This window comes from Poecilia mexicana, unplaced genomic scaffold, assembly GCF_051168715.1.
Source record: "Poecilia mexicana isolate PSO_F unplaced genomic scaffold, ASM5116871v1 scaffold_20, whole genome shotgun sequence".
In the NCBI taxonomy this organism is placed as follows: domain Eukaryota; kingdom Metazoa; phylum Chordata; class Actinopteri; order Cyprinodontiformes; family Poeciliidae; genus Poecilia; species Poecilia mexicana.
In genome coordinates this window covers 16,919,998-16,945,555 of record NW_028263389.1, presented here as the reverse complement: position 1 = coordinate 16,945,555, position 25,558 = coordinate 16,919,998, and the positions used below count along the sequence as shown (strand labels likewise).

The window sequence follows — 25,558 nt, the reverse complement described above, 5'->3', positions numbered from 1 at the left end:
CATACAGCTTGAATTTCTCAAACTGCAATCAATCAAACCTTAAACCTACACAATAGACATTTCTGTGTTGAAAGAAATGTCCCATTAAGAAGCACTGAAAATGCCATTTTTGAAACTACATTCCTTTTAACAAGAGCTAGTGTGTGTGTCTTGTAGTGTGTGTCACTGATAATGTTAGATTATTGTATGAATGTGTGTGTAATATATTTGAGAGCAAACATTTTTCATCTTCTGGTTGTTTCCTTTTGTAAGAATATTTATCTTTAAAAGACTGACCAGCACATCAACGAATGTCACAAAGGAACTATGCAAATCTTTAAAGGGTTAAGAATAAAAAAATATGTATATGAATAGGTTTTAATTTAATATTTTTTCAGAAACTGGTATCTCCTTAGGGATCAGTGAATCCCTTAAGCATTATAATAATTCCAGCTCCTCTTAACATCTGTGAATGGTTCTTACACATTTTGCCATACTTAAGATTTAAATCTGAAGTTTCCATTCCTTTTAGCTGACTTTTGAATTTTAAAACCAAGTAAGCAATGATTTTTAGAAGATATTTGTACAGAATCCAGATATGAAGAAGAAAACGAACAGAGTAAGGAGGAAAGGTCACATGAAATCATAATCTGTAGCGACCGAGTCCACTTCAGATTTGACCTTTCAAACACATTGAGCTGTCCTCTACTAATACTTCTTTTCATTACTCTTCCAGTTAGTGACCACAATCTTTTATCTCTTGCCAATGGCATCTTCAATTCATATTTTCATGACCTTGCTTAGTTAATAAGCCCAAAAGAATGTAACTGACTGAATGTAATGCATGTCAAAGTATCTGAATGATTTATTTGATCAACTTAAACATTCAAAAATCTTATTAACACTGTCTATTTCTAAGCTGGACTCAGAAAAAGCAGTTACTTACATGTTTCCTCTTTTTCAAGGTTGTAACAAAATATATTTTTCCTATTGGCTGTTTAATACAACAAAGCCACAGGTGACTAATTTCCATCCTTGGCTGTCTGATCCCAAGAGCGGATTGAAAGATGACTCAGAAAAATAAATAGTAAAACAGAGAAACATGCAGAATCCAGAGGGAACACCAGACAAATCCTGATTAACTCGTGAGAACTCAGTTGTGAAGAGAGTTTTATGCATCGTCTCCTTTTTGTTTCCGTAGATAGATTTTTGTAATGACACGTTTTCTCACTTTCCCTCAAAACCTCAAAATGATCGACATTACTCAGCAACTTCTTAAATAGTTTGTTTTTTCATCTCTTATTTGGCTCCAGCGTTATCCAAAGTGGGAAACCATCCAATGATCTGGGCCAGAAGAGCGAGCGGCTATATCTTGCAAGCAGAACGGCCTTCGGGTCAAACAGCAGCTGTGTGCTGAGATTCCCTGTGGGCTGAGCTGAGACCCAGTCCAGTTTGCTGTTAGGTGACCCAAGACCTGGACCACAGTACGGTGTTCTAACTCTGAAAAACTGATGGGTACCCGTGTCTCATAAACTATTTTCCTTTTTCCTATTTCCACGAGAGAGATCTGTCAGTTTAATGTTGTTTTAATTTGCTAACAAACTTTAACATTAATAGGAATAAATGCTAAAGTGTCACTGATCAATACAAGTCATTATTAAATGGAATCAATATGACTAATAGAAGTGAATCTTATTTTTAGTTTACTTATCCAAACTAAGCATGATTATCCTAAACTACTTCTTTGAAGCTTAGAATGGATGGAATATAAGGTCTCTTAAATGCACATATTTTCCACTCTCTAATGTATTTTTCCACTGATATCCACACCTGGGATCAAACTCCACAGTTTTCCAGAAAATTTCTGACTACCTAGGAAGCCCGTCTGTGAGAAATCAAACCGTTCAGCTCGGATTTTGTCGTTGCTTCAGTGTCGGTTCAGTTCTCAGCTTTGTTTAACTGTGTAGACAGCGAACAAGCATGGTGCTTGTTTCTTTTTCTGAAACCGCGGTCTCCAACGCCCACTCAGAACAGGCCCCAACAGCGAGGCCCACTATGCACGTCCGCCCAGAGACAAACCACCGTGACATCCCTGGCCTAACCACACGGCTATAATAGAGGGCAGAGCCCAGGCTGGTTTATGATGAGCCGGGCACACCATAAGCTTGTGCGGCGAGGGAAATGATAGAACAACAGCGGGAAAGAAAAGTACAAGACAAGGGAGAATGTGTTAGACAAAGACCAGAGTAACAAGATACCTACCATCATAAGTAAAGTGGGATCCATCTTTGAAGACGACAACTGCGGGCAGCTCTGACAAAGACACGGACTGTTGGGGAAAAAACAAAACCCGGTGTTACTTCGTTGTCATTAAAAGATCACTTGAAGCTGATTTGACTACAACTTTATAAATCATAACTGCAACATAAACACTACAGGAAACAATAAAAGTCAAAGAATATGATTTAAAAGAAAGCATGGAGCAATTTATGAGGTTTACCGTCATCTCGTTTTGTTACATTTACCAAAAGACCTGCCTTTTCACAGCACTTTTAAAGGGATAGTTCAGAATTTCTGTGAGACTTTCTGTGCATATGTGAAGTGCATACAGTTTTAGACATTTATACATATGGAACTTTTTCACCTTTTGTCATGTTACAGCTACAAACTTCAGGATATTTATTTGGGATTTCATGTTTTACACCAACAGAAAGTAGAGCAACATGATAAACTGTAAAGTTTGAAAAGTGTGGCTTACATTTTCTTTCTGTCCCCCTGAATTAAAAACTTTGTAAATACTGAGCAATTCTGACACATAAATAAGCTTTAAATTGGACTATGTCTTAATGTAATGTTGAAGTCTTAATGTTGTAGTGGTGTGTTCAGGATGATGAACATGGTAGTTTTCCTCTGCATATAGTAGGATGCACCGATTGCAGTTTTATGGACGATCACAATCTTTAAAAAGCTTGCCTGAAAATTCTGATTTTGGCAGAGAATTATAGGAAGCATAGGAAAAGCACTAACAAAATTGTATCAAAGGTCCTTTCACTGAACTGAAAATACACAAACAAATGATTTACCTCAGGCAAAGCTTCCTCTGAAGCTGAGAAGAAGTAAGTATAAACAATAAGTTCAGACGCCGCATCATTGTACTTCTCCTGCAAACAGAAAAAAAGAAATCAGCTTTTAACTGTTTTCAACGATAATAAAGGAGCAAGATGAGTGTGATTTTTATTTATCCAGTCTACATTTTCAGCACCGTCTGTTCTGAAAAGGCTTGGAACAAAAACAACGTCTCATTTCATGGGTGGTGCTTACTTTCAAAGGAGACTCTGCACCGACGTACACAAAAAGAACATCGTGTCTCTTCAACATGTGTTCAAACATCTGCTTGCTAGGAAGAGCCCGGACGGCTGGTCTGGAGGAAAAAAACCCACAAAATATGATTTATTTGGATGGGTCGTTACCTCAAATGGAGACAGCGAAAACATGCACTTTCAGGGAAGTCAAGCTGTTGATTTATACACTGATGGCTCCACCTAGTGGAGGTTTGCTAAGAGGAAAAAAACGTTTCCCTCTCTCAAGTTGGGGCCAAGCTTTTGATCATCCCCTCTGTCATGGATGGAGTTTGATTTCCCCTGAAGGAGGAGAAAATCTGTCGGGCTCGCTTTATGCAGTGGCTTAAAGTGGAGCATCAGAGGCATCCGCTGAGCTATGAAACAACTGTGTTCGGTGTTGATAAAGCAGGCTTGGATGAGCTTTCATTAGCACAGCATGTGGCACTTGGAAAATAAAGGGGGAAGTTCTGCTGAGTTCTTAGCTGCATGTCATATTGTTTCGGTCCGAGACTCACCCCGCCACCCTGTTGGCAAACTCCACAATATCGTCTTTTGTTCTGGGTCCCTTGTAGCTGTAGGCAAGGTCGCCCTTTAACCTGCACGACAAAGAGAGACAAAGCAGGGGTGAAAAGCCGTTTATGGTTTTCACATGACTGGAAGCAAGTTTTAGGAGGTAATACTGATGTAATGTAGACAAAGTCATACTGTCACACATGAATCCTTATGAAGCTCTTTTAGCTGTTATCTAAACCCAACGTCTACACATTTCAAAGCCAAGACTTTTAAATAATTTATGATCATGCAAAAAAAAAAAAAAAGATCTATTAATTTAATTTTCATGACAGGTATTTCTACTGCAGGAAAGCTTCACTTTTGGTTCAAGCAACTGTAACTGTTGAGGAACAAAAGAATAACACAAAGAGGAATTAAATGAAAGACAAAAGGGACCACATAAAAAAGGACAACAAGAAAGGAGTAACGGTGGGACACAGGTAAGGAAGGACAGATTAAAAGACAAGGAAAGAAGGAAAAGATAGAAGTTAGAAAGGAAGAAATAAAAACAGAAGGAATAAAGCAAGGACAGAAGAAAGGCAGACAAAAATAAGGAATGGAGGAAAGAAAGATGGACAGTTAGAAGCCAGGATGGAGAGACAGAAGCAGAGGCACAATGAAGCAAGAAGGAAGTTAAGGATGTGAGGGTGTGAGGAAAGGAGAAGAAAGATGAGCCAGGAAGATGGAAAGGAAGGACAGAGAGAGGGAGAGAGGAAGAAAGAAAGGAAAGAACATTTAGACATTAGTCTAGAAAGACATATGTTCAATTCTCCAACTTTCTTTGTCTATACTCATCAGTGTCTGAAAAATCCTGAAATCACTCCTATTCCTGGTAGGAGCTCATCACAAATCACTTTAATTTGAGCTATTTCATATTCCAAATTTAAGAGGTACTTGGAAATAAAGGCTGCCATGATATTAGAGAGTTGAGTCCAAAACTTAAAACAAACCCATCAAAGAGACGGCGAGCCCATTAACAGTGGCCAAATTAACTAGCTATTACATTGAAAACTGATGAGTTCAGCAACATTAAAGAAAACAACAGTAGATAATGAAAGCATCGTCTCCATGAAAAAAAAACAAAAAAAAAAAACACCTCACAACATCCAGCTAAGTGATGAAAACTCCCTAAGGGGTATCCGGGTAATTATCCCAGAGAAAAAAAAATGTACAACATAAAAGAGAAGGAGAAAAATAGTTATATCAAATTAAAAACCCACAATAACATTCTAATAACAAACTGGATCTAAAACAGCATTTTTCAGACAAATATGATGAATGTCAACATATCCCTGAGCTAAAAGGTTTCAGGCAAACTCATTTAATCCACATTCAGCATGAGACATCAGACAGACAGACAGACACGGCTTCCTGTTACAACAGGTCACAAGACACTTTCTTTAAAAAGACAGAAGATGACAGATTAATTCTTGGCTGTTCAGGGATGAACCATCTGCTCCAACTCAGGCAAATGCTCCAAAACTGTTTGGGTGACACTTCACAGCCAGACACAAATGGACAGTGACCCAGAACATAATGCAAGAGGAACCCAAGACTTTCTGAAGGAAAGGGAAATGGACGTATTATGCAATGGCTGAGTCGACAGGACAAGCATGCAAGAAAGACATCCGTATTAACGGCCAGCTTTGAATTTTTATTTGAGAACCTTCTGGAAAAATCCTCAAGTTTCATAGTAACAAGAGTGTCAAACTAAACTGACAAAATTTATTAATCAAATTATCAATTTACTGTTCTCACCTTAAAGTCTTGTTCTCACACAGAGCCTGAATGAACAGCAGACATGTCTCAGCATGTTTTAGAAAATGATCTTAAAAGCTTTAAAACTGTTTTTTCCTTCGTCCTCCAACTTTATTTTTAACATCAATAAATTATAATATGCATTCCATTGATGCTCACTTGTCAGACTGCAAATACCTTTTCAAAATATCAACCATTAAACAGGTAATAAACATACTTTTCATGAAACCTACATTTCTGTATTTAATGTTTCCACTAAATACAGAAAGTTGCAGAAATTTCCGCCTCTCATGGTTAGATCCCATCAAGTGGAAAAATTGTCCAATTCTGGTTAGTAACATATTCCTTTGTGAAACTATAATTTTACATTTCATCTATTTTTTGGTTTCATCCATTAGTGGGAGGTTTCAACACTAATCTGTTGTACATCCCAGAGAAATGTTCCTATTCTGTAATATGGTGCTATGTATACAACAAAAAGACAGTAACCTGATGTGATTTGCTCATAAACTGATAAGTAATTTGCAAATAACATCTTGGCTGCACATTAATACAGATTTATGCTAGGCCACCCTTTACATGAAGGCTTAAAATGATGCATTTAGACAGCATTTCAGATTCTTGGTGGCTTAACGGAATAAAATGTCCTAATACAACTTAGGCTTTAAAGTAACACACACAGACTTACAAAGTAGGGCTAATACTTTATGCATGAGATTCAATAAAGAATAAAAAACCCTGACACATTCCTCCCACATTCATAAAACTGTTGCTGCAGATTCGTCAGCTGCCTGTTAATGCCATGGCTCTCACTTTCAGACAGATCCCAAAGGTGCAGCGTGGCACTGAGAGACTCCGGAGGCCATTGAAACCCAATGATCTCATTAACATGTTGGTGTGATAATGCCAACCGCCCATGCTGGTAAAGGCCATTAGGGCCTGCACAGAGTCAGCATGAGTACTCTGACGTACCACAGAATTTCAGTAAGGCTCAGCTGGTATTCGGGGCTTAAATGTGCGGCAGAAAAGAACACCCCCACCTCTTCACACCCTGTTAACATCAACGCCATGACTCATGCACACACAGCGATGCAGCTCCATGTAGACCTGGTATTTGACCAGATGTTTTACCTACACATTAGAGCAAAAAATAAATAAAATAAATTAAAAAAAACTACACCAGAATGTAACGTTAAATATTCAACAAGCCAATTGGGATTTTATTGCCTGATCAGCTTTACAATGCTGTCCATTTAAAGCCACAGTCATCAAAAGTGAATACGATAGTGTATATTATATCTGAACATTTTGTAAGCCGCAGGCCACGCCCCTTACATCTTCTCATCTGGGTCACATAAAAAACATGTTAAATCAAGCATGAACGTATCTGTAAATCTACGCACAAATCCAGTTGTGATGCTTTCACTTTGAAAGCAACTTTAATTTTCTACGTCAGGAGAATCTTAATGTGAGCAGGCTCTTCTGCAATAAACAAAAAGCAATGTGAATAACAAAAAAATATAGTTCATGCTAAACAGAAGGAAAGAAAGCAAAATATTGATGCAGAATGTAATTTTTTTTTAACATGTCATAGCCCTGAGGATTTATTTGCAAATGTTATAGTGATGTGTTGTGTGCAGTTTATTAGACACAAAGTTGTCTTGAATTATAACTTGAACTTAAATGATCAACATAGAACCTGATGAATATTCATGTTAAGTAAATCCAGCTTCAGTTGTCAGTATTGTCCCAATCAGGCTTACTACAAAAAAAACATACACATCAAAAGTCAGGTTAGTCTAAAATATAGCACCAAAAACGAAAATAAAAACAAAATAACCTTTGTCCTAATTATCTCCCGTTCCAAGCAGAGCACATTAAGGATCACCAAGGTTTCATCAGCCCACAGGGCCTAATGAGCTCAGGGGCAAACAGCCTCTAAATCAAGTCTCCTTCTCTCATCAAGGGAGGCATCTCGTGCGATTCGATGCCTGTTTCATCACTTGCTAGGTTTAATGTCAAGAGCCCCGCCGTGATCCTGTGGCACTTTCCCAAATGAACCTGATGAAACCAAATGGGAAGCCCATTATGGCAGCGCCACTGATAAATGGCCTAGCTTCAAACACATGGAGGAGACCCTGATAATTTATTCTCATGTCAACATGCGCTCTGCCGTTACGCAGCTGGCGTCTACATAGAGCCAGAGATTTAATGGGGAAGATGTCACTTGTCATTCAAGAAATCGTTTCTCACAACAGACGGGATCAGTGAAAATGGCACCAACAGGAAGCCAGGGATTATGGAGCATATCTGTAAATAATGCTGAAAAATAAAACCGAGCATTAGATATTCTAACATATAACTGACAGCATCTGGGAGAGCCAAACGTAATCAAATTCAAGTGCAAAATGTGTGAACAGAGCCTGTCATTTAGTTATGCCTCCAGGAAAACACAACAACACATTTTCCCCTCCTGAATATGGTTAGTTATCTTAGGGTATCCCCACTGGTTGGCCCTCAGGGGACCAGACATAAACAGAGCCAACACACGATTCTAATAATGACACAAATTAGACAAAGGTAAAGGAACAAAAATGTAGAATAACATCATAACTACATGTTGAGCATATAAAGGTTTTAAATTGACAGAAAGAATTGACAGTATTTTGGTATTTGTCCTGCCAATCAACAGTTGATCAAAGTAACATCAGTTAGTTGCAACAACTTAAGTATGAGTAATTTTGGTATAAAGGCATAACAAGGTTTCAAAAAGTCAGTTTAAAAAGCATAAAACTTATTGCATCATATTCTTTCTAAAAGTTAAAGTCATTCTAAAGAGATGCCAGAATGACTTGAGTTTGCTCGACTTGTTTGAAGCATAAATTTAAGACTTTTTAAGGATGCACAGACACCTTGGCCATTAAGAAACAACTCAAGAACCTGAACATACCTACTAGTTATCCTGTAGTTTGTCTGTAATGAACAGAACAGCAGGAAGTAGTTTTCCTAACCTGAAAACTACTTAATTTAGATTGTGTTTAACATTAATGCTCAAGTCTGTTTAATACAATCTTAATAATAAATAAATGCTACAGAGAATCTGATTATAATTGTAATGACGCATATGTTATATTATTTTAGAAGTTGGTCCTGCATTATGTTTTAAAATGCTTTATAGATAAAGCTGGATTGGAAATTGGCCACAATTACTGCATCTTTTTTAACTAGCACTGCACAACTGATGTGTGCAAAGTTTTTCAAAAACAGATGCATTATGGGAACTTTTAAATAGTATTTTTGCATGCAATGCTCGTCACTAGTAGCCATGTGAGTATTTTCCAGAAAATCAAAGGTAAACACTTACAGCTTTATTGTTGGATAGCCTCGAACACCAAACTCTGAAGCCATTCCTGCAATTCATAAAAATAACACTCACATTACACCAGAAACAATAGTTAGACCACTGTCTTTTTAAATCTTGAGGTAGCCATCTGATTTAGTCTCGCAAGGATATTTATCTACTTAAATGTAATTTATAAAATGATTTACTCACCTGAGTAGGCAGTGGCATCCATCTTCCCAACACGCACCGGTGACCCCGATCTCTTCAGCTCTGCTCCCACGTCGTACCATACCGGCTCGAGTTTTTTGCAGTAACCGCACCACGGAGCGTAGAACTGGAAGATAGCACAAGAGGAAAGTTATCTCTCTGAAAACAAAAGCATTTCACGCTGCAACTCTCAAATAGAAAAGAAAAATCTAAAGCGCCACTGTTCACACCTCATTGTCCCGATTCATTCATTTCTAATGACTAAAAAACGCCCCGTGTGTCTACAGGTTGTTTGTGGTGTTATTGTACAGTCTATTAAGACATGTATTATTAAAGTCAGAGGGGCATAATTGATGTTGAGATATAGCATAATGTGTTTGCAAGTGATTTATTTGGTTTGATTCCAAAAACATTTGTTTCATAAGCCCACAGAAGTTTTTCCAAAAATTCAAGATGCTTTTAGGAAAAGTGGGACAAGCCTTTCTGCTTTCACCCTGAAACTCTCATATGGAGTTTCTGTCCAGTCTCTGTTTTGTTGTAGAATTATGAGCAGTGGAGGCAAGTAAGGCCTGCTGTGCTTTAGATTTTGCTTTTGGGGTTTTGTAACCTCCTGATAGTCATGGATGTGTTCTAGGAGTCATTTTGATAGGCCACCCCCTCCGAGGAAGGCTCAACATCGTTCTGGGTTTTATCCAATTGTGGACATCGCTGCAATTGTGTTTTACTCAAGTATAAAAGCCATAATAATGGTTTTGCAAGACTAAACAGAAACTTTAAGACACTTAAGAACAGTTAATACTGTATTAATCGGTCAGATATGTAACATTTAAAGGATTTCTTGATTCTACAGGACTTGCAGCAAGCAGGCCTGGGTGTGCTTAGTGAAGCTGAACTCAGTCTGCCAACTAAACATAGTTAATTCATGGTTTAGTAAATGAAGGCGGGAAAGGATTGACTTTGTTTTTTCCCCTCTAATACATAGAAAATGGCTTTGAAAACCACTTTTTATATTTACTCATGCTATCTTTGAAAGCAAAAATCAGTTTTATGATATTAAACACTTAAGTGTAGCATAAAGGCAAAACCGGAAGACATGTGCAATGGGGCAAACACTTTCTCAAAGCATTGTACTATTTGCTGCCAACTTCATTAGTTTAACGCTGGTGTTGAATCTTTAGATATTGGATTCAAAACTAATGAATACACATCCCTAAAACTTCAAATACAGGTTAGGGCCTCTGGTCAGTGTTATACGTTTTATATTTCCCACGTTGCAACAGCTTATGCAAACACTAATGTTCCAATAACCCTAATAACAGAAGTTATTCCTGGAGACCAAACTAGCTGGTAAGGCACGTTTGCCACTGATTTGACCCAGACCCAAACACCACAGCTCTCCAATCCCCCTGGGCTTTTCTCCGCATGCTTGACTTCTTAACTAATCACCAACACAGAGGACGGCGCGCGCACACCCCCCCCAGCAGCCAGCACATCCACAAGAGATGATCCGGGCAGCGGCGTGCTCAACCCAAAGTTAACCACACTTCAATGGATTCAGTGAATCGCTTTGTGTTTGCATGTGTGTTAAATGTCAGACTCACGTCAACCAGCCAGATGTCATTTGCCCTGGTGTCTTTAAATCTATCACAAAAAATTAGAAAAAAAAACAAACAAAGTTATACTGATTCAGCAGATATTTAAAGACACCAAAACACTCTATTTGAGTGATATACTGTGTGTGGTGTCAAGACAAGTATTTAAAAGAAAATATAGATTTATAACATAATCTAATTATCTTCATTTAAAAACTTGGAACCTGTCATTTTTTCTACTGTTTATTAAGCAACTTTTTATGTATTATTAGTTTTAAATGTGGTAACATTTCTTTTTGTTATGTTTATCTGTTATGTTTATGAGATAAACATCTTTCAAATAAAAGATGCATGTCGCATTGCAGGTTTGCAATGCGGCATATTTTACCGTCTTGCTGTTCTGCTCTGTATTGCTACCTTAATAAATGAGGGAAAAGGTGATTGCTTTAGTTTTCTCATACAACTTTTAGTATATTTTGTAAGCTGAGGGATTCCCAAACAGTCACATTTCTCTTTCATAACCAACAGAAACGCGTAGTGGGTCTTTTGAACTGGCAGCAACAGATGGGGCAGAGGGGACTGCTACATTACTCTAAACTCCACACAGCTGCAGAAATCTGTGGCTATGCTGGTTGGCTACTTTCTCTTACTTCTCATTTAAAGGACTTTAAACTGTGGGAGCGCTATGGATCTTTGTAGTTTTTAAATTATACTTTTTTTTTTCAAACTATGGTGCATCTTGATACCGGTAACTGGCTCATGCCAACACCGAATCAAGAATATAGAAATAAAATCTTAAACTTTTAAGGTTTTATTTAATAAGCTTAATAAGAATACAAAAGAAAAAAATGGTTTTGTACGATTTAAATGAAAAATATGTAGAGAAAAGTCATTTTGAAATTTTGCATTCCAATTTCCAAAATGCCAATATAAGTCATGCATTACATTAACAAGTATCGCGTTTTCAGGTGTTAACACTCTGCAAACCATGTTTGTAAACTCAGGAAGTTGCACTATTACATGGTCAAGCTTCAATCAGACATTGTAGCTGGAAATTTAATTTAGAAAAGCATCACTTACGTTTCATCGAGATCTTCAACAAAAGCAAACACCGCTGAGCTCAAGAAAGCTGCCAGAACTGCAACAGTGAAAGACAGAAAAAAATTGGCATGTTTAAATTAGAGACAACCTGCAACTATGAGCCCCTAATGACTGAAGCATCACCAGCTAAAGCTACTGTCGCCCTCCCAGGCTAACTGTGCCTCAGTCTGGGCCAAAGTTAATATAGCAGCCGCTTCAGAGGTCGTTCTAAACGCCGGACATGAAAGTGTATGTTAAACTGTTGGGGGTGCAAAAGGCAAGAAAGTAAACGTACCTCCACAAATCACGGAAGCCCTGACTTCTGCCATTGCTTCAAGTGGAAAGAGCAAGCAGGAAATGCTGCTGCTAACGCTGTGGTCGGTACGCATGCGCAGCAGTCCAAAAAGCTTTACGTCAGGATTTTTTTTTTCCAGGATTTTTTTTTTTGTTTGTTTTGTTTCGTTTGTTTGTTTTGTTTTGTTTTGTTTTTTGTTGAAAAATATCATTGTGGATAATGAATAAAACATTAGAAGAACAGCACGTATACTGTGTAAATGTTAGGACATCTTCAGGTCCCTGGGGGAAAAAAGACTCACACATTAGAACAAACAGCAATAGATCATAATATATTTTAATAGTCTATTTTTCTACTTCGCTTTGTTTCGCTTTTCATTGTACAACAGTAGCTGATTTTTATTACGGTGCGAATTAAATATTAGAACATGAATACAATACCCTTGTTCATAACTTTTTACATTTTTTGTTCATTTATGTTTACTTTTCATGTTAGTTGTCTTGATTGTCTTGATGAAGACACTTCATAAATCATTAATAATATAGAATACCATTATGAGTAATGTAAGATGTCTTTATTTTTATATTAACTGATCATTTGTTTTTAAATATGTTTTTTATTCATGACTCCTTCAGTATTTCTGTATTTTCATTTTCTCACTGTTATGTATATTTAATGAAATGTTAATAATATATTAGCAATAGAGCATCAGTTGTCAGTAATACATATAATTTTTGTACTGAATTTATCTAACTTAAGAAAAAAACGTTTGGACTAGTGGTAATATAATTTGGAAATTCCATTGGCTAGTATTTTTATTAGTTTGTTACATAGCTAGCTAAACTGTATTTAATCGTCCTTTTAGTATTTGTTGTTGTTGTTGTTGTTGTTGTTGTTGTTTGTGTACCCTTTTAACTTTCTGACTGGTTACATTTCTCATTCCTCAAATATTAAATAATATTAAGATAGAAAATGATCGCTGAACTGTGGATATCCAAGTCATTTATTTATTTTTTTATTCATGTTAACATATTGCATGTTTATCTTTATCTTATAATAATTTACTTTTCTTGCTCTAGTGCACTGTTTGTTTGTTTCTTTCTTTCTTTCTTTCTCTCTTTCTTTCTTTCTTTGTTTGTTTGTTTGTTTGTTTGTTTGTTTGTTTGTTTGTTTGTTTGTTTGTTTGTTTGCTTGCAATTTAGCAATGTACTAATACAGACAAAGGCAAACATGAATGTCATTGTAGTTTTGGGGTGTGCTTAATTGTGGGTCTATTTGTACCGTCAGTATTCTGAGCTATTTCACCCCATGCTCTTCTGAGATGTTTTTTAAAAGGAAATAAGAGTGAAGGTCACTACTGACATCGGCCACAAGGTGTCCCTCTAAACTAGCTGACTAAAATGTCAGCCTACTAAGCATGTGAGACATAAAATAAAATTCTGCATCCATGAGATTTCACTATGTCCTTTATGATTTAAAACAACCAACAAACTATAGGGTATACCCAAGTCTGTGGATACCCATTGAAGTGGGTAACCACAGTTCAGCGATCATTTTCTATCTTAATATTCTTTAATATTTGAGAAATGAGAAATGTAACAATTTCTAGCAAACCTTTCCCACAAAGGTCTGTTAAATAATATTACAAGCGTGCTTCATTGCACAAATTATTTGAATGAGTTTTCCTCAAACTGACCCTATATTCTTTATTATTGTGTATTACTCATAAATAACAAAAACAAGTATCATGATTTATTGAAAACATATTTATTTGTCTGAGAACATCTCTGACTGATAATCTGAATCTAATACTGAATTGTTTCTAGGTTATCAAACAACTTAATAATTAGTTACCTTCATTGAAATATATTTACACTGCAAATTATCTCCTCAAATGAGACATAATGAAAGCAAACATGACAGAGAATTGTTTGATTCACAGAAAGTGGCTGAACATCACATATGTATTCTTGTTATATTATATTCCATCTTGCTTCAATTACTCCTAAACGCACAGCTGGCATGTTAGGCATTGATATGTGTCAAAATACCACAGAAATCGAAGTACCAGCAATTTGTTCCTCATTTCCTTTGCTACATTGCACTTCTTTAGTACAACTGCAGTCACAACGTCATGCACTGAGGAAGCAAACGCATCTTAAACTAACTTTCTAGCTGACTTGCGAGTTTTAAAAATGAAACGTTTTGGTCCTTTGCAAAACCTTTGCAAAACAAAAACGTAGGTAATGTGCTGCTTCAGAAGATAATCTAACAAAAAAAAATAAATAAGGGCTTTTGTTGTGTCTCACCCTTAAAAGAGCTTCACTTTCTCACGGGGGTGAATAGAGATCAAGACTGAGCAGCTACGCGGGCTGATGCGGAGGACATGCTCCCGGCTCATGTGCCAAGTATGTGAATGCTTTTGTAATTGCTGTGGCAGAAACCTGGGCACAAGCTGTTAGCTTACATAGAAACGAAAACATCTAAAACAACACAAATACAATGCTCCTTTGAGCTCCGAGCTTTCAGAACTGTAAGGGTCTTCTTTATAGTGACAGGAGGACCAATAAAGATCCTTTTTCTTCCCATACATTCAAACAAGCAAAGTGATTTGTCTTTTACATACAAAGAAAAGTCTTGTTTAGCCGTCCCAGGCCAAGCCGCAGACTCCCACGCTCAAATGAAGCTGACTGAGCAAACTCATGTCATGTCACAGGGCGGGACAGAAATGACTCCAGCAGGGCTGGAAAACAAAGCTTTCTTTTCCTCGCTTCAACTGCAACAACAGCACTGAAGTGGTTTAGCTTTCAGGATTAGGGCTCACACTTGTTACATCAAATAAACACAACAACACATGTACATTTTATCACTAAGACAAATGGACTTTGGAAAGAAAATGATTCTTTTCAGCAATATTCCTACTTGTGAAATGAGTATGTATTTGGGGTGACTGTGCTAAAGGCTTAGGCTGAGCTGAAGAAACTCCAACAGGGGAAAATTATTTGTTGGATTTATTGTAAAAGGAAGCTGCTGTATCCTGAAGATCACTGGTGTATGAGAGTTAAGTGGGGGTAAATCACAATACTATGTAGAACATTTAATAATGATCTCAATGATTTCAATGTAATGTACTTTTGTTCTTGAAATTGGTACTAAAACATGCCTACAGTAATTGAAATGATTAGTGTCAGTATCAGGACCAAAAATTTAGATTGTTGCATCCCTAACTTTCCCGCAAAGGTTTATCCCAGAAAAGGATTCCATTTTCTTCCATAAGTTGGCATCCAAACAAATTGAGTTTGAGTTCATTAGGATCTTACAGTGCTGACATGTTAGAAAAGCATTTGTGCAATCACAGCTATCACAGTGAAAACAGGTGAAAATACAGCTTTTTTCTAAGACAATGTTTTGAGAGAAGTCGTGTAGGTGGAGAGCAGACAACAAATCCCATGACGGATATCTTAGCAAAGCAGGTTAGCGGTTTAAATGTGCAATCCAGAAAGGATAAAACAGCCCAGTTAATAAAATTGATTGCTGGTCAATTACATTAACACTGAATGGTCCAATAAATTACAGCTGTATTACTGATGTATGGATCCCCCAACCTGGTGTTTATTACAAATGCTGATCGGTTTTAGTCCTGTTAAAGTGGATGACTAGCATCTTAAAGAAATGTCTTAGTCTAGCTGAAACCATCAGATCTGTAACACTTATGATAAAGAGTTAGGACTCCAAACGAGGCACACCGGTGACGTCCCGTGAAGGGAATGAAGTGGTGATGCTGCGGCATTCTTCCAAAGTTCACCAACTCCAGAAACGGTTGCATTCAGGAGCAGCAGCGTTGAACTGGAGCAGCTATGTGCAGAGTTGCATAGTTCAGTTCGGCTGAAGGAGAAATATCCATCCACAAGTGTTCATTCCAGGATGTCCGTTTCAAATGGGACCAGATGGTAGTAGGAGAGGTTGGTGACATACGCTTCTGTTTCCTGGTCACACATGTCTGCTTCCATTGGCAAAAATTCTGTTCCGTCTTCGTACCTGTGGGAAAAACCCAAAACAGGTCCGGTCAAAAGTTTACACTCATCATAAGCACAAATGTCATATTTATTGTGGGCTTTTAATAAGCCATTTAAATAGTTCTTCTTGTAGAGTTCATTGACAATATGACAAATTATCTTGATGAACTTCTTAAACATTAAAACGTGTCTATGGATGTATATATTTGAAAATATAGGTATAATTTTAACTGTAAGCAGTAAATTGTGACATTTTGACCCCATTCTTATTTTTCAAAAGCTGCTTTGTGGCAAGTACCAAAAGGAATGTGTTCCGCTTTTGCTTCCTACACAAAGAAGGAAGGAAGAGGTGTACAGACAGACTTCCTGTAATGCACGAAGGCGCTGGACAGTCACATTTAAAGACTTCATCACTCAACAACTCAGAAGCGAACATGGAAATAGCAGGATTTGTGGGGAAAAATAGCAAATTCAGAAGTTAAAAATTAAAAATTAAAAAAAACTTGATGCAAAATTGACACGATCTTACTTAAAAGTTAGCTCAAGAATGACATGATCAATGTGATTTTTCATGCACAGAGTATTTCTAAGCTTGTCTTACAAAGTAAGCTCAATACTCACGTGTGCTCTCCGGAGTCTGTGGACGACGGCCTTTCTTTTTCCTCTGGTATACTATCATCAAATACAATGGTTTCTGTGTTGGCCAGACAGAATCCGTTCGACCGCATGATTTCTGAAAGGTACAGAGTGCAGCATTGCGTCACACGTGAACTTATCAAAGGCTGGGGGATGAAATAAGTTCACTGATCAATATGTTCCACATGTACATGTACCTGATATGTTGATTGGACTCTGAAAGCACGGCTGGATTCTGTGGACTTTGTCATTCCTTAGCACCTGGTCCAGCGGCGAGCGTTCAAAGAAAGTCAACATCACCTCTGACCTGGAAAACTGGAGGAGGGAAGTTTTTAGACGAAACAGGACCTTTTAAATAATACTGAATCTGTTGCATCTTCTTAAGGTTTTGTTGCTGTTTTCATTTAATTTTTTTTTATTTTATCTGTCAAAATATCACCTTTAAAAGATAAATATGGACCAGTGTGTTATTTATTTAGTCGATGGAATTTGGGCAAGAGGGTTTGTTGTAGCTATTTGACTTTGGTATCTCTCTGGCCCTGCTCCCTCCATTTTATGGCATAATTATGAATAGAGTATCTTGTCACATTAAAAATATACCAACAGTTTTAATTAAATTACTAACCTTGCATGGCATGTTGATGGCATTCTTTAGAAGTCTTTCCACCTCATTCAACTTCTCCTCAATGTCATGTGCATCTTTGATTTTCACCAGACCTGCAAAAAAGAAAAAAAAATGAATGTATGGATGGGGGAAGAAAATATCGATATATATATATATATATATATATATATATATATATATATATATATATATATATATATATATATATATATATATATATATATTTATGTATGGAGAACATATTTGGCATTATCACATAAATATAATAAGAAGGCCAGCAATACTAAAAAAATATTTTGTTTGTTTATTTGGTAGCTTACTGCATGTAAGTGGTATGATCATGATTATATTGCTAAGATTAGTACAGCATGTTTTTCTTTAAATGTGTATATCAGGATATTACAGATTGTCAGAATCCAAACGTTTTTGCGAAGTCAGTTGTTACACTGCTGAGGGATTTGCTCCCTGCACCCATCCACCTCTCAGCAATGCAATGTACAGAAACCTTTAATACACAAAGAAACTGCCAAAATTGAAATGCCAAGCACAACTATTTTTGTACTTTGACAATTAATCAAGGCTGTTGCTGTGACCTTTACTGAAACGGAGCGTTACCTATCTGCAAAGTCAGGACATAGCAATCGGAAAAGTTCGATTTTTTTTTTTTTTTTTAAAAAAGGTCAATCTAGATGCATAAAAGAAGTGGCCAAGCTTTTATTAAAGTAACCTTTTCCTCAACAATGCTGCGTGGTACCTGCTCTTGCAACAGGAGCACAAGAAACTCCATGAAGTGTTGCTGTAAAATTACCGTGCAACCACTGGCATTTGTTTAACAACACATAATAACACAGAACGGTAATAACAGATGCTGCATACCAAAGTCTGTGATAATTTAAGCCTTGAACAAAAGAGGGAATGCATATTTGGAAGGTAGTGGGTGGATAAATATCATCCCGTTTGGTGATATGAGGCTGCCACCCCTCAGAGCGGGCGGTCAGGGAGGCGTCATTTACTGCCATGTCGACATAAAGGGATGTGGTGAGAAGTATGAAGAACAAATACTGAGGTCAAACTGACGAGGCGCTGTCTCATCTAAACAGCACAAACAAAACAGGCACTGTTGCATAGAAGAACTGGTGCTATGTGCTCCCACAGCCTCAACCATTTAAAGTGATTACATCATTCCCAGGGGGTTGAAGAATTACTGGATGGTTAAATCCTCAAACATTTAGAGAATCTTAATGCCCAGACGTTTTTCTTAGCATGGAGTCTTAAAAATGTGTTTGCCTGGATTGGACTGGTTGACAATATCATTGTTCAAGCTTTAAAAAGTTAAAAAGATTATCATCAACAAGTCCCTTATAGCTCATTAATAAGATACAGATAATGCTGGAAAGTTTCTGTTGTTCTGTGGATACATATAGAACAACAGCTGATGAACTGGCTGAAAGAAAACGCCACCACTTTTTATTGTAGCTATGGTTACGAAAAACATGGGCAGTCACTGTGAGGAAACTGACGGAGAACCACTCATTGCTCTTTCTAAGATATATGCTTCATTATTTAGTCAGTGTGTGACTCACATCAGCTGATCACTGTAAAATGTGTCTCCCAGGATTTGTACAATCAACGGCGGTGGAGGACAGAGAAAGGTTTTAAACCACATAAGAAGAAAATTCCCACTGAAGATGGTATTTCAGTGTTGCTGGAAACCCCGTCTGCACCACTTCTTTTGCCACGCTTGCAATTAGCACAATACAAGACCGAAGTCAACTATGTTTTTCATACGAGCTTAGATTTTCTAGTTGTCCAGTTATCCTTCAGAAAAAAATGCCATAGCAAATCTGTCTTGTTTTTCCAACTAAAATGCCTGAGACCATTTCCTTCAATTTCCCGTTTAAGTGTCTATTTCCTGCGTGGACTTCCTGTCTTCCTGATGTTATGCTATAACTCATTATGCAACGCTCTCCAAGATTATTCAGTTAGATTGCTGGCCTTAAAGCTGACAACTATGAAGAGCTTAAAGATGTTCCCTTTTAGCTGCCAGTAAGTTTTGGGTAGAATCAAGAGACTGCCTCGTTTGAGGTTAAATAGCAATTATATAATTATTAGGATTATAATACATAATCAAACATATGAGCTCAGAAATGTCAAATTCATCTTTAAATGGAGAGCTTAGAATAGTCAGAAGATGTTGTAAGAGTCACAACCATCATCTGTGAGGATCTGATAAGGATATGTCAGCAGTTTAGCACATAACCACTCAACCACCAACACACAGCAGTTTGGTCAGCGTGTTATTTCTTAATGTCGCCGTCAACAAGCTGACAACTCTACGTCTGTAAACATCTTCATCCAGGCAGCTATTAAGCCTGCTGCTGCGTTCTCTCATTTATCTGATACGTTTGCATTTTTAAGTGAAACTGGTCTAAAATATATTCATTATATGCTACGAATGACTTTGTACATTAAATGTATTTTAAACATGTAATCATTTCACAGGATGAAAGTGGTTTTTAAATTCAGAATTGCTCTTTATTATGAATATTTACAGATTGTTGTAATTAATAGAAAGAAAGGGGTTAATCTTCATGTCTATATAAATAGAACAATATAAGAGCAGCCTGGAATGTCACAAAAACATCATTATTTACTTGTAAAGGCTATTTGTAGTGGGCGGGGCCACAGAATCCAATAGTTTGTTAATGCCAGAATAACCCAATGGTTTACTAAAATATTCAAAAACAGCAAGAAAATTACTGTTCATCAGTCCTAAACAATTTTAATTAGAGTCTTTAATTTGTAGGAAGCAGTGACCCAGTTTTATTTTTAATTACACCAACTTCACATGAACCATGAGCAATCGTGTCCAACTGATGTTCACACTGAGGTCACATGTAAACACCAGGTTAAAAATGGCCAGTCCCCCCTCCTCTCTCAGTCGCTCTCGAAATCTCTTTCTCATCATGACATCAGTCTGAAAAGCCCTACACGCCTTCTTTGTTGCCCGGGTGCTTCACAGTTACAGGAAAACACGACTGCAGCTTGAAAGTCGACTGGGAAAGGGCCGTCAGTCTAAACAGCGCTCGAGGCACGCAAATGAAATATTGAATGTGAAAGAATGTAATTAAACCCATGTTGTTTGGAATACTGGTGGCTTGTTGAAGCGGTCCTGAATGACTGAAGGAGCTTAACTTCTGCCTCAACTATCACTATCCATTGACAGAGTTCCTACACACTTCATGAGAAAATTCTAAACTTTTCAATACTCTACGTTCAGTTCAAAATACTTAAGACCGTCATAAAATTTCTACAGTGAAGAGCTGCAGTTTTAAATATGGAGCATTTTGTGTCCTGCTGCCAGTCTTGGCCAGGATTCTCTGGCAAAAGAGATTTTTAATCTCAGTGGAGATTTTCCTGATGAAAAAAAAGTTAATAACAAAAATGGAAAAGCAAGAAACGGCAAAGAAAGGAAAGACATAAGAATCAAGAAGGAGGATACAAGGAAAGAAGAGAGGTTGGAGACATTAAAAGGACGGAGGGAGAAATGACACAAGGAAAGAAAGAACAACGAGAGGCAGAAGACAGGAAAAAAGACAACAAGAAAGAAACGGACAGGAAATAGCAAGGAAGGACATAAAAAAGTAATTAAGGAAAGAAAAAACTACTTTCTTCTAGGAAGGATAAATGGAAAGAAAGATGAAAGGTTATAAGAAAAGAAAGAAGGAAGGATATTGGAAAGGACAAGAGGTAGGAGAATGAAGAGCACAGGGAACGATAAAAGGCAGAAGGATAGAAAGGAGGAACACGGAGAAGGGAGCAAGGAAGAATAGGAAAGGAGGTAGGAAGCAGGACAAAAGAAGACGGGCTGAGAGAAAGACTTTTGTCTTCTTATGTTGGAAAGACAGAAGGAAGAAAAGGAAGAGGAAAAGAGGAAAGGAGGTGAGGGCACAAGGAAGAAAAGAAGGACATGGGAGGAAGGTCAGAACTTCAGACGTTTATATTTAAATATAAAATATATAAATGAGGCATTTTATTATTCTAATTAAAATCAAAAATGCTTTATTTATTCAAAAGGAAAATTAGATCAATAACACTCTGCTTTCTCAATCCAAATTTATTCAAACCTGGAAAAACTTCAATCAAATTTTATATACACTCATCCAAACTTTCCTAGACTACATGAACCTGGCATGTACTGCTCAGCTGTGATCTGGATAAGAGGAGTGACGGACAAAATAAAGAAGCAAAAAGTCGGTCATGTGACCCAGAACGCCTCTTCCCAAAAATACACCAAACACTACAGAGAAAGAGGAAAGGCAGCGAGCTGTCAACAACTCTGTCAGCTCTTTCAGGGCCCAGGCAGGAAGCAGAGCTTTTCCAGCCTCCACTAAAGGGATGTTTCCGAAAGACTTGCATCGGCTCGCGGGGTGCAGAGACAAAGGGGAAGTGCAGAGGAAACTCAAACACTGAATAAATAGGAAACTCTGCCAAATCTGAGGCAACTCCAGCATAGAACCGCCCAAAGCTGAAAATACTGAGGGCTAAAGGTCCAACATAGAGATGACACAAACTTTAAACTCTGCTGTTATTCAAGCTGAAGCTGCAGAACAAAAAAGTTTAGTTTGCCATGCATTTAAATACATTTTTTTCTCTTGCAAAGTTATTTTTCCTGTCTGAACAGCAAAATAACTCATGTCTTTCAGGTTTAATGACATTGATTTAAGTGGTACAACAACTTCTGTTTCATTTTCTTCCAACAGTAAATTATTCCTTAGTTCCCTTTGAACTGATCCTTGGTGGCATTTTAGCACAAAACAGTAATTTACCTGTTAGGCTTTTTGTTTTGGGGGGAGGGGGGGATGATATGATGGCTTTACTTACATCCTGAGAACAAACGCTTATCTGAACATCTGTACTTAGAGCAAAGCAGAGCTTTCAGTTAAAAACCCAGATTAATGCATCAAAACTAAGAAATCCCACAATTTCCTTTCATTGAACACATCAACCAGCAGCCTGTACAAAGGCTATGGACATTTACTATGATGCATAAAGATGGAGGGATTTGTAATTGCATTCAGGGCTGCTGCAAACACATCCTAAAGAAGAACTTGTTGATCATTAACTTGTTCAAACAGGCTGAAGTAAATGCTATCTATGAGCAGCTCAGAGTATCCTCAAAGCCTTAACAAATATATCCACTATTAAACATATCATCATCCTTTTGTATTTGTATCATAATAACCCCTAGGAGTCTTTATGTGGTGCCGTAGAAAAAGTATTCACAACCGTTTTTTTAGACCAGTATGATGGATCCACACAAAGTAGCGCATAATGGTGAAGCGAAAGGAAAATGATTCCTGTGCATTTGCCTTCAGGCTCCCTGAGTTAATAGAAGCACGTTTTGCTGCAGTTGCAGCAGCAACACTTGACTCTACAGAAACTTCCTACCCATTCTTTTGAAAGCTGCTAAAACTCAGTCAGGTTGGATGGAGAGCATCTCTGAGCATACATTTTTCAAATCCAACTGGAGATTCGAGATTGCATAATCAGTTTGGACACTTACTAGCCCATCAAAACATATGAATTTGTTTGGACCTATTCTGTTACGTGAAAAGTTTCATTCTTGTCTCACCTAACAAAAACATCTTCTTCCACATGTTTGCTGTGTTCCCTGCCTGGCTTGTAGCAAACTTTAAGAGGGGCTTTTTTGTGCCGTGTATCTCTATAAAATCCAAATAGAGTAAATGACTAATTGGTGTCTTGTCGTCAAATTCTCCCACAAACACGGCAGAATTTGACGTGTTTGTCAAATTCTGCCAATGGAAACTCTGCAAGTCCTCCAGAGTTTCCATTGGTATTTTTCTTGCACTTCCTTCCGGTGGCCTACCACATTAAAATCCTATTAAATGCACTGAAGTTTGACCCTACAAAATGTGAACAAGTTTGAGACTTTGCAAGTCAATGCGCAGCAGTGTGTTGAAGCTGAAAACAAACCCATACATTTTGAAATTATTTCCACAGCTGTTCTGGGGTCAAACAACAGAAAAAAATTTGTGAAATCCAAAACAACAGCTGCTGCACTGTCTGAGGCAGAATCATGAAATTCCCCCCAAAAAAAGTACTGTTCAATTAAATGCCAGTTTCTGGAAAAGAGTAAAGAACTTTGCAGATACCTCAAAAAGAGGAAATTTCCTGCACGTTAGATTTCTGCAATGCAGGAGAGATGCTCATAAGTTTTCTAAGGGTTGCAGGGTGGAGTCCCTGCAAGGGTTGCAGGGTTTGCTATTTTTTTTAGCAAAAAATAGAAGCTAAAACAGAATGAATTTGATATGAGTTATCATGGTGCTCAGAGCTCCAAGATGGAAAGATGTCACATTCTAGTCGGGGGTGCTCTCTTTGCAACTCAGACAACAGTAGGATTTGATCTGCCATCTTATGAATAACTATTACTAGTAACACAAACAAAATCATGCATTGATTTCAAAAGCAGTAAGGCAGCAGGCTGCCTAACTTTCACCACTATGTGCCAATACCCCACTGTCCTGAGATCTTATATGCTTGGCAGCCATATTGGATGCAAAACTCAGGGTTGTTTTGTGAGCTTTGACTTTCCTAGTCAGAATTCCGACTCTTGTGTTTCTGTCAGAATTTCGAAAATCCAGCTTCCAAGTACAAAGAGGACCCACTCTCATCATCCTGTAGGCTATTTAATAAACACTGAAACAGCTCCTGATGCAGGCATGTGGTGGATTTTTTTTCTTTCTATTAAAAAGCCAGCAAACTCAGTCAATCTATATAACAAAATTTGGCTATACATACAATTTCGAACATAATACAATTATAATGTTTTTATACTTCTTTCATTATGTCTAATTATCTTTTGAGAGATACCTTGGTTGGAAATATGCCAGATGTATGCGTAATATCATTCAAAAGGTAATATTTGTAAAAGTGCGCATTCCTTTGGCGCATTTTTCTCCATCAGTCTAAACATCCAGCTTTAATATTAAGTGGCTGTCATCATTTCCTGTCTGTCTCAATCTGTTTCTCCCATCTTACCGACCTTCTATCAGCGGAGATTTAGATAAGTCCTTTCTGTCCTCCGGAAAGGACTCCAGCAGTCTTTTAAAGAGCCGCCCCAGGTCAGAATAACTCCGATGCAAGTATAAAATGTTCCTGTCGGACCACTCGGTTCGGATCTCGAAGAACTCCTCTTCCTCTCCGCGCTGGCTGATGATGAGCCTCCGGATCCCGTTAACCCAGCAGTCCCGGACAAACATGTTGACCAGAGACGTGCCTTCAAACACGGCCGATGCCATCCCGCCCTTCAGGCGTTTGAGTCCGGCATGCCGGGGCTGCTGCCGCGGGGGGGCTGTCGTGGAGGTTGGGACCAGCTCCGAAACCCAAACGCTGCGCCGGAGGAGGAAAAAGGCAACTTCGGGAAGTTTTCCGTCTGCCCTCTGAGAGCGTCGGACAGCTGCAGCAGAGAGAGAGAGGAGCAGCAGCAGGAGGAGCAGAAAGAGGAGGGTTAGCTCAACCCGTCAGTACTGTCAAACGTGGCATGACTTAGGGGAAAACACTCAACTGACTTCAGAGACTAATTTAGCGCCTCTGCGAAGCTGATTTAAATAGCCAATTTTAGCCACTTTTAAGAAAAAAAAAACGAAAATATGAGTCATTTGAGTTTTTTTGTGAATTTGAAATTATGACGTTAACTTTATAAGTGTAATTAAAATCGTAGTTTTGAGAAAGAGAAAGGAAAATTATGAATCTTAAAATAATTCAGAAGAGAAGCAGCCACAATTACGTATTTTAGTCATATTTAGTAATTTTATTGAGCTTCCTCCAGCCACTTGTTGATGTCAATAAATTTTGACTTTCATTATTAAAATATTTTCATTTTAAATGTGATATTCAGAACTATGAGATACAAAATTACACTTTGACTCCTAGGAGTAACGATTGAGAGATACAAAATTGTTTTTAATTAAAAAACAAAAAGTATGCTTGCATTTAAAGTCATGTGTTTCATAATTAGAACTTAATCAATCAATCAATCAAATTTTATTTGTATAGCACATTTCAGCAGCAAGGCATTTCAAAGTGCTTTACATAATTTTAAACAGTGAGA

The 25,558-nt window shown here is 37.6% G+C and overlaps 2 protein-coding genes across 2 annotated transcripts in view; both read right to left on the bottom strand.

Annotated features, from left to right (window-relative positions):
• tmx3b (thioredoxin related transmembrane protein 3b) overlaps window positions 1-12,583 on the bottom strand; it is a 44,278-nt gene extending 31,695 nt beyond the window's left edge. Inside the window, exons 1-9 of the mRNA XM_014992366.2 lie at window positions 12,148-12,583; window positions 11,853-11,910; window positions 10,782-10,821; window positions 9,184-9,307; window positions 8,995-9,040; window positions 3,836-3,916; window positions 3,301-3,400; window positions 3,063-3,140; window positions 2,242-2,308 (exon numbers count right to left, since the gene is read on the bottom strand). Of these exons, the coding sequence (XP_014847852.2) occupies window positions 2,242-2,308; window positions 3,063-3,140; window positions 3,301-3,400; window positions 3,836-3,916; window positions 8,995-9,040; window positions 9,184-9,307; window positions 10,782-10,821; window positions 11,853-11,910; window positions 12,148-12,379 (826 nt within the window). The 5' untranslated portion in view covers window positions 12,380-12,583. The remainder of the gene's footprint in view (window positions 1-2,241; window positions 2,309-3,062; window positions 3,141-3,300; window positions 3,401-3,835; window positions 3,917-8,994; window positions 9,041-9,183; window positions 9,308-10,781; window positions 10,822-11,852; window positions 11,911-12,147) is intronic.
• Window positions 12,584-13,898: 1,315 nt separating this feature from the next.
• On the bottom strand, window positions 13,899-25,266 carry pxdc1b (PX domain containing 1b). The gene is made up of 5 exons (XM_014992365.2): window positions 24,491-25,266; window positions 17,425-17,516; window positions 16,997-17,114; window positions 16,785-16,896; window positions 13,899-16,185 (listed from the first exon to the last, which is right to left on the bottom strand). The coding sequence occupies exons 1-5, from the start codon at window positions 24,744-24,746 to the stop codon at window positions 16,062-16,064; spliced, it is 702 nt and encodes a 233-aa protein (XP_014847851.2). The 5' UTR covers window positions 24,747-25,266; the 3' UTR covers window positions 13,899-16,061.
• Between the last annotated feature and the right edge of the window lie 292 nt (window positions 25,267-25,558).

Coding starts and splice junctions, on each gene's coding strand:
- pxdc1b (XM_014992365.2), bottom strand. CDS start 24,746: ATGGCATCGGCCGTGTTTGAAGGCACGTCTCTGGTCAACATGTTTGTC. Junction 16,897..16,996: donor GAGTCCAATCAACATATCAG/GTACATGTACAT, acceptor TGTACCTTTCAG/AAATCATGCGGTCGAACGGA. Junction 16,186..16,784: donor ACAGACTCCGGAGAGCACAC/GTGAGTATTGAG, acceptor TTTTTCCCACAG/GTACGAAGACGGAACAGAAT.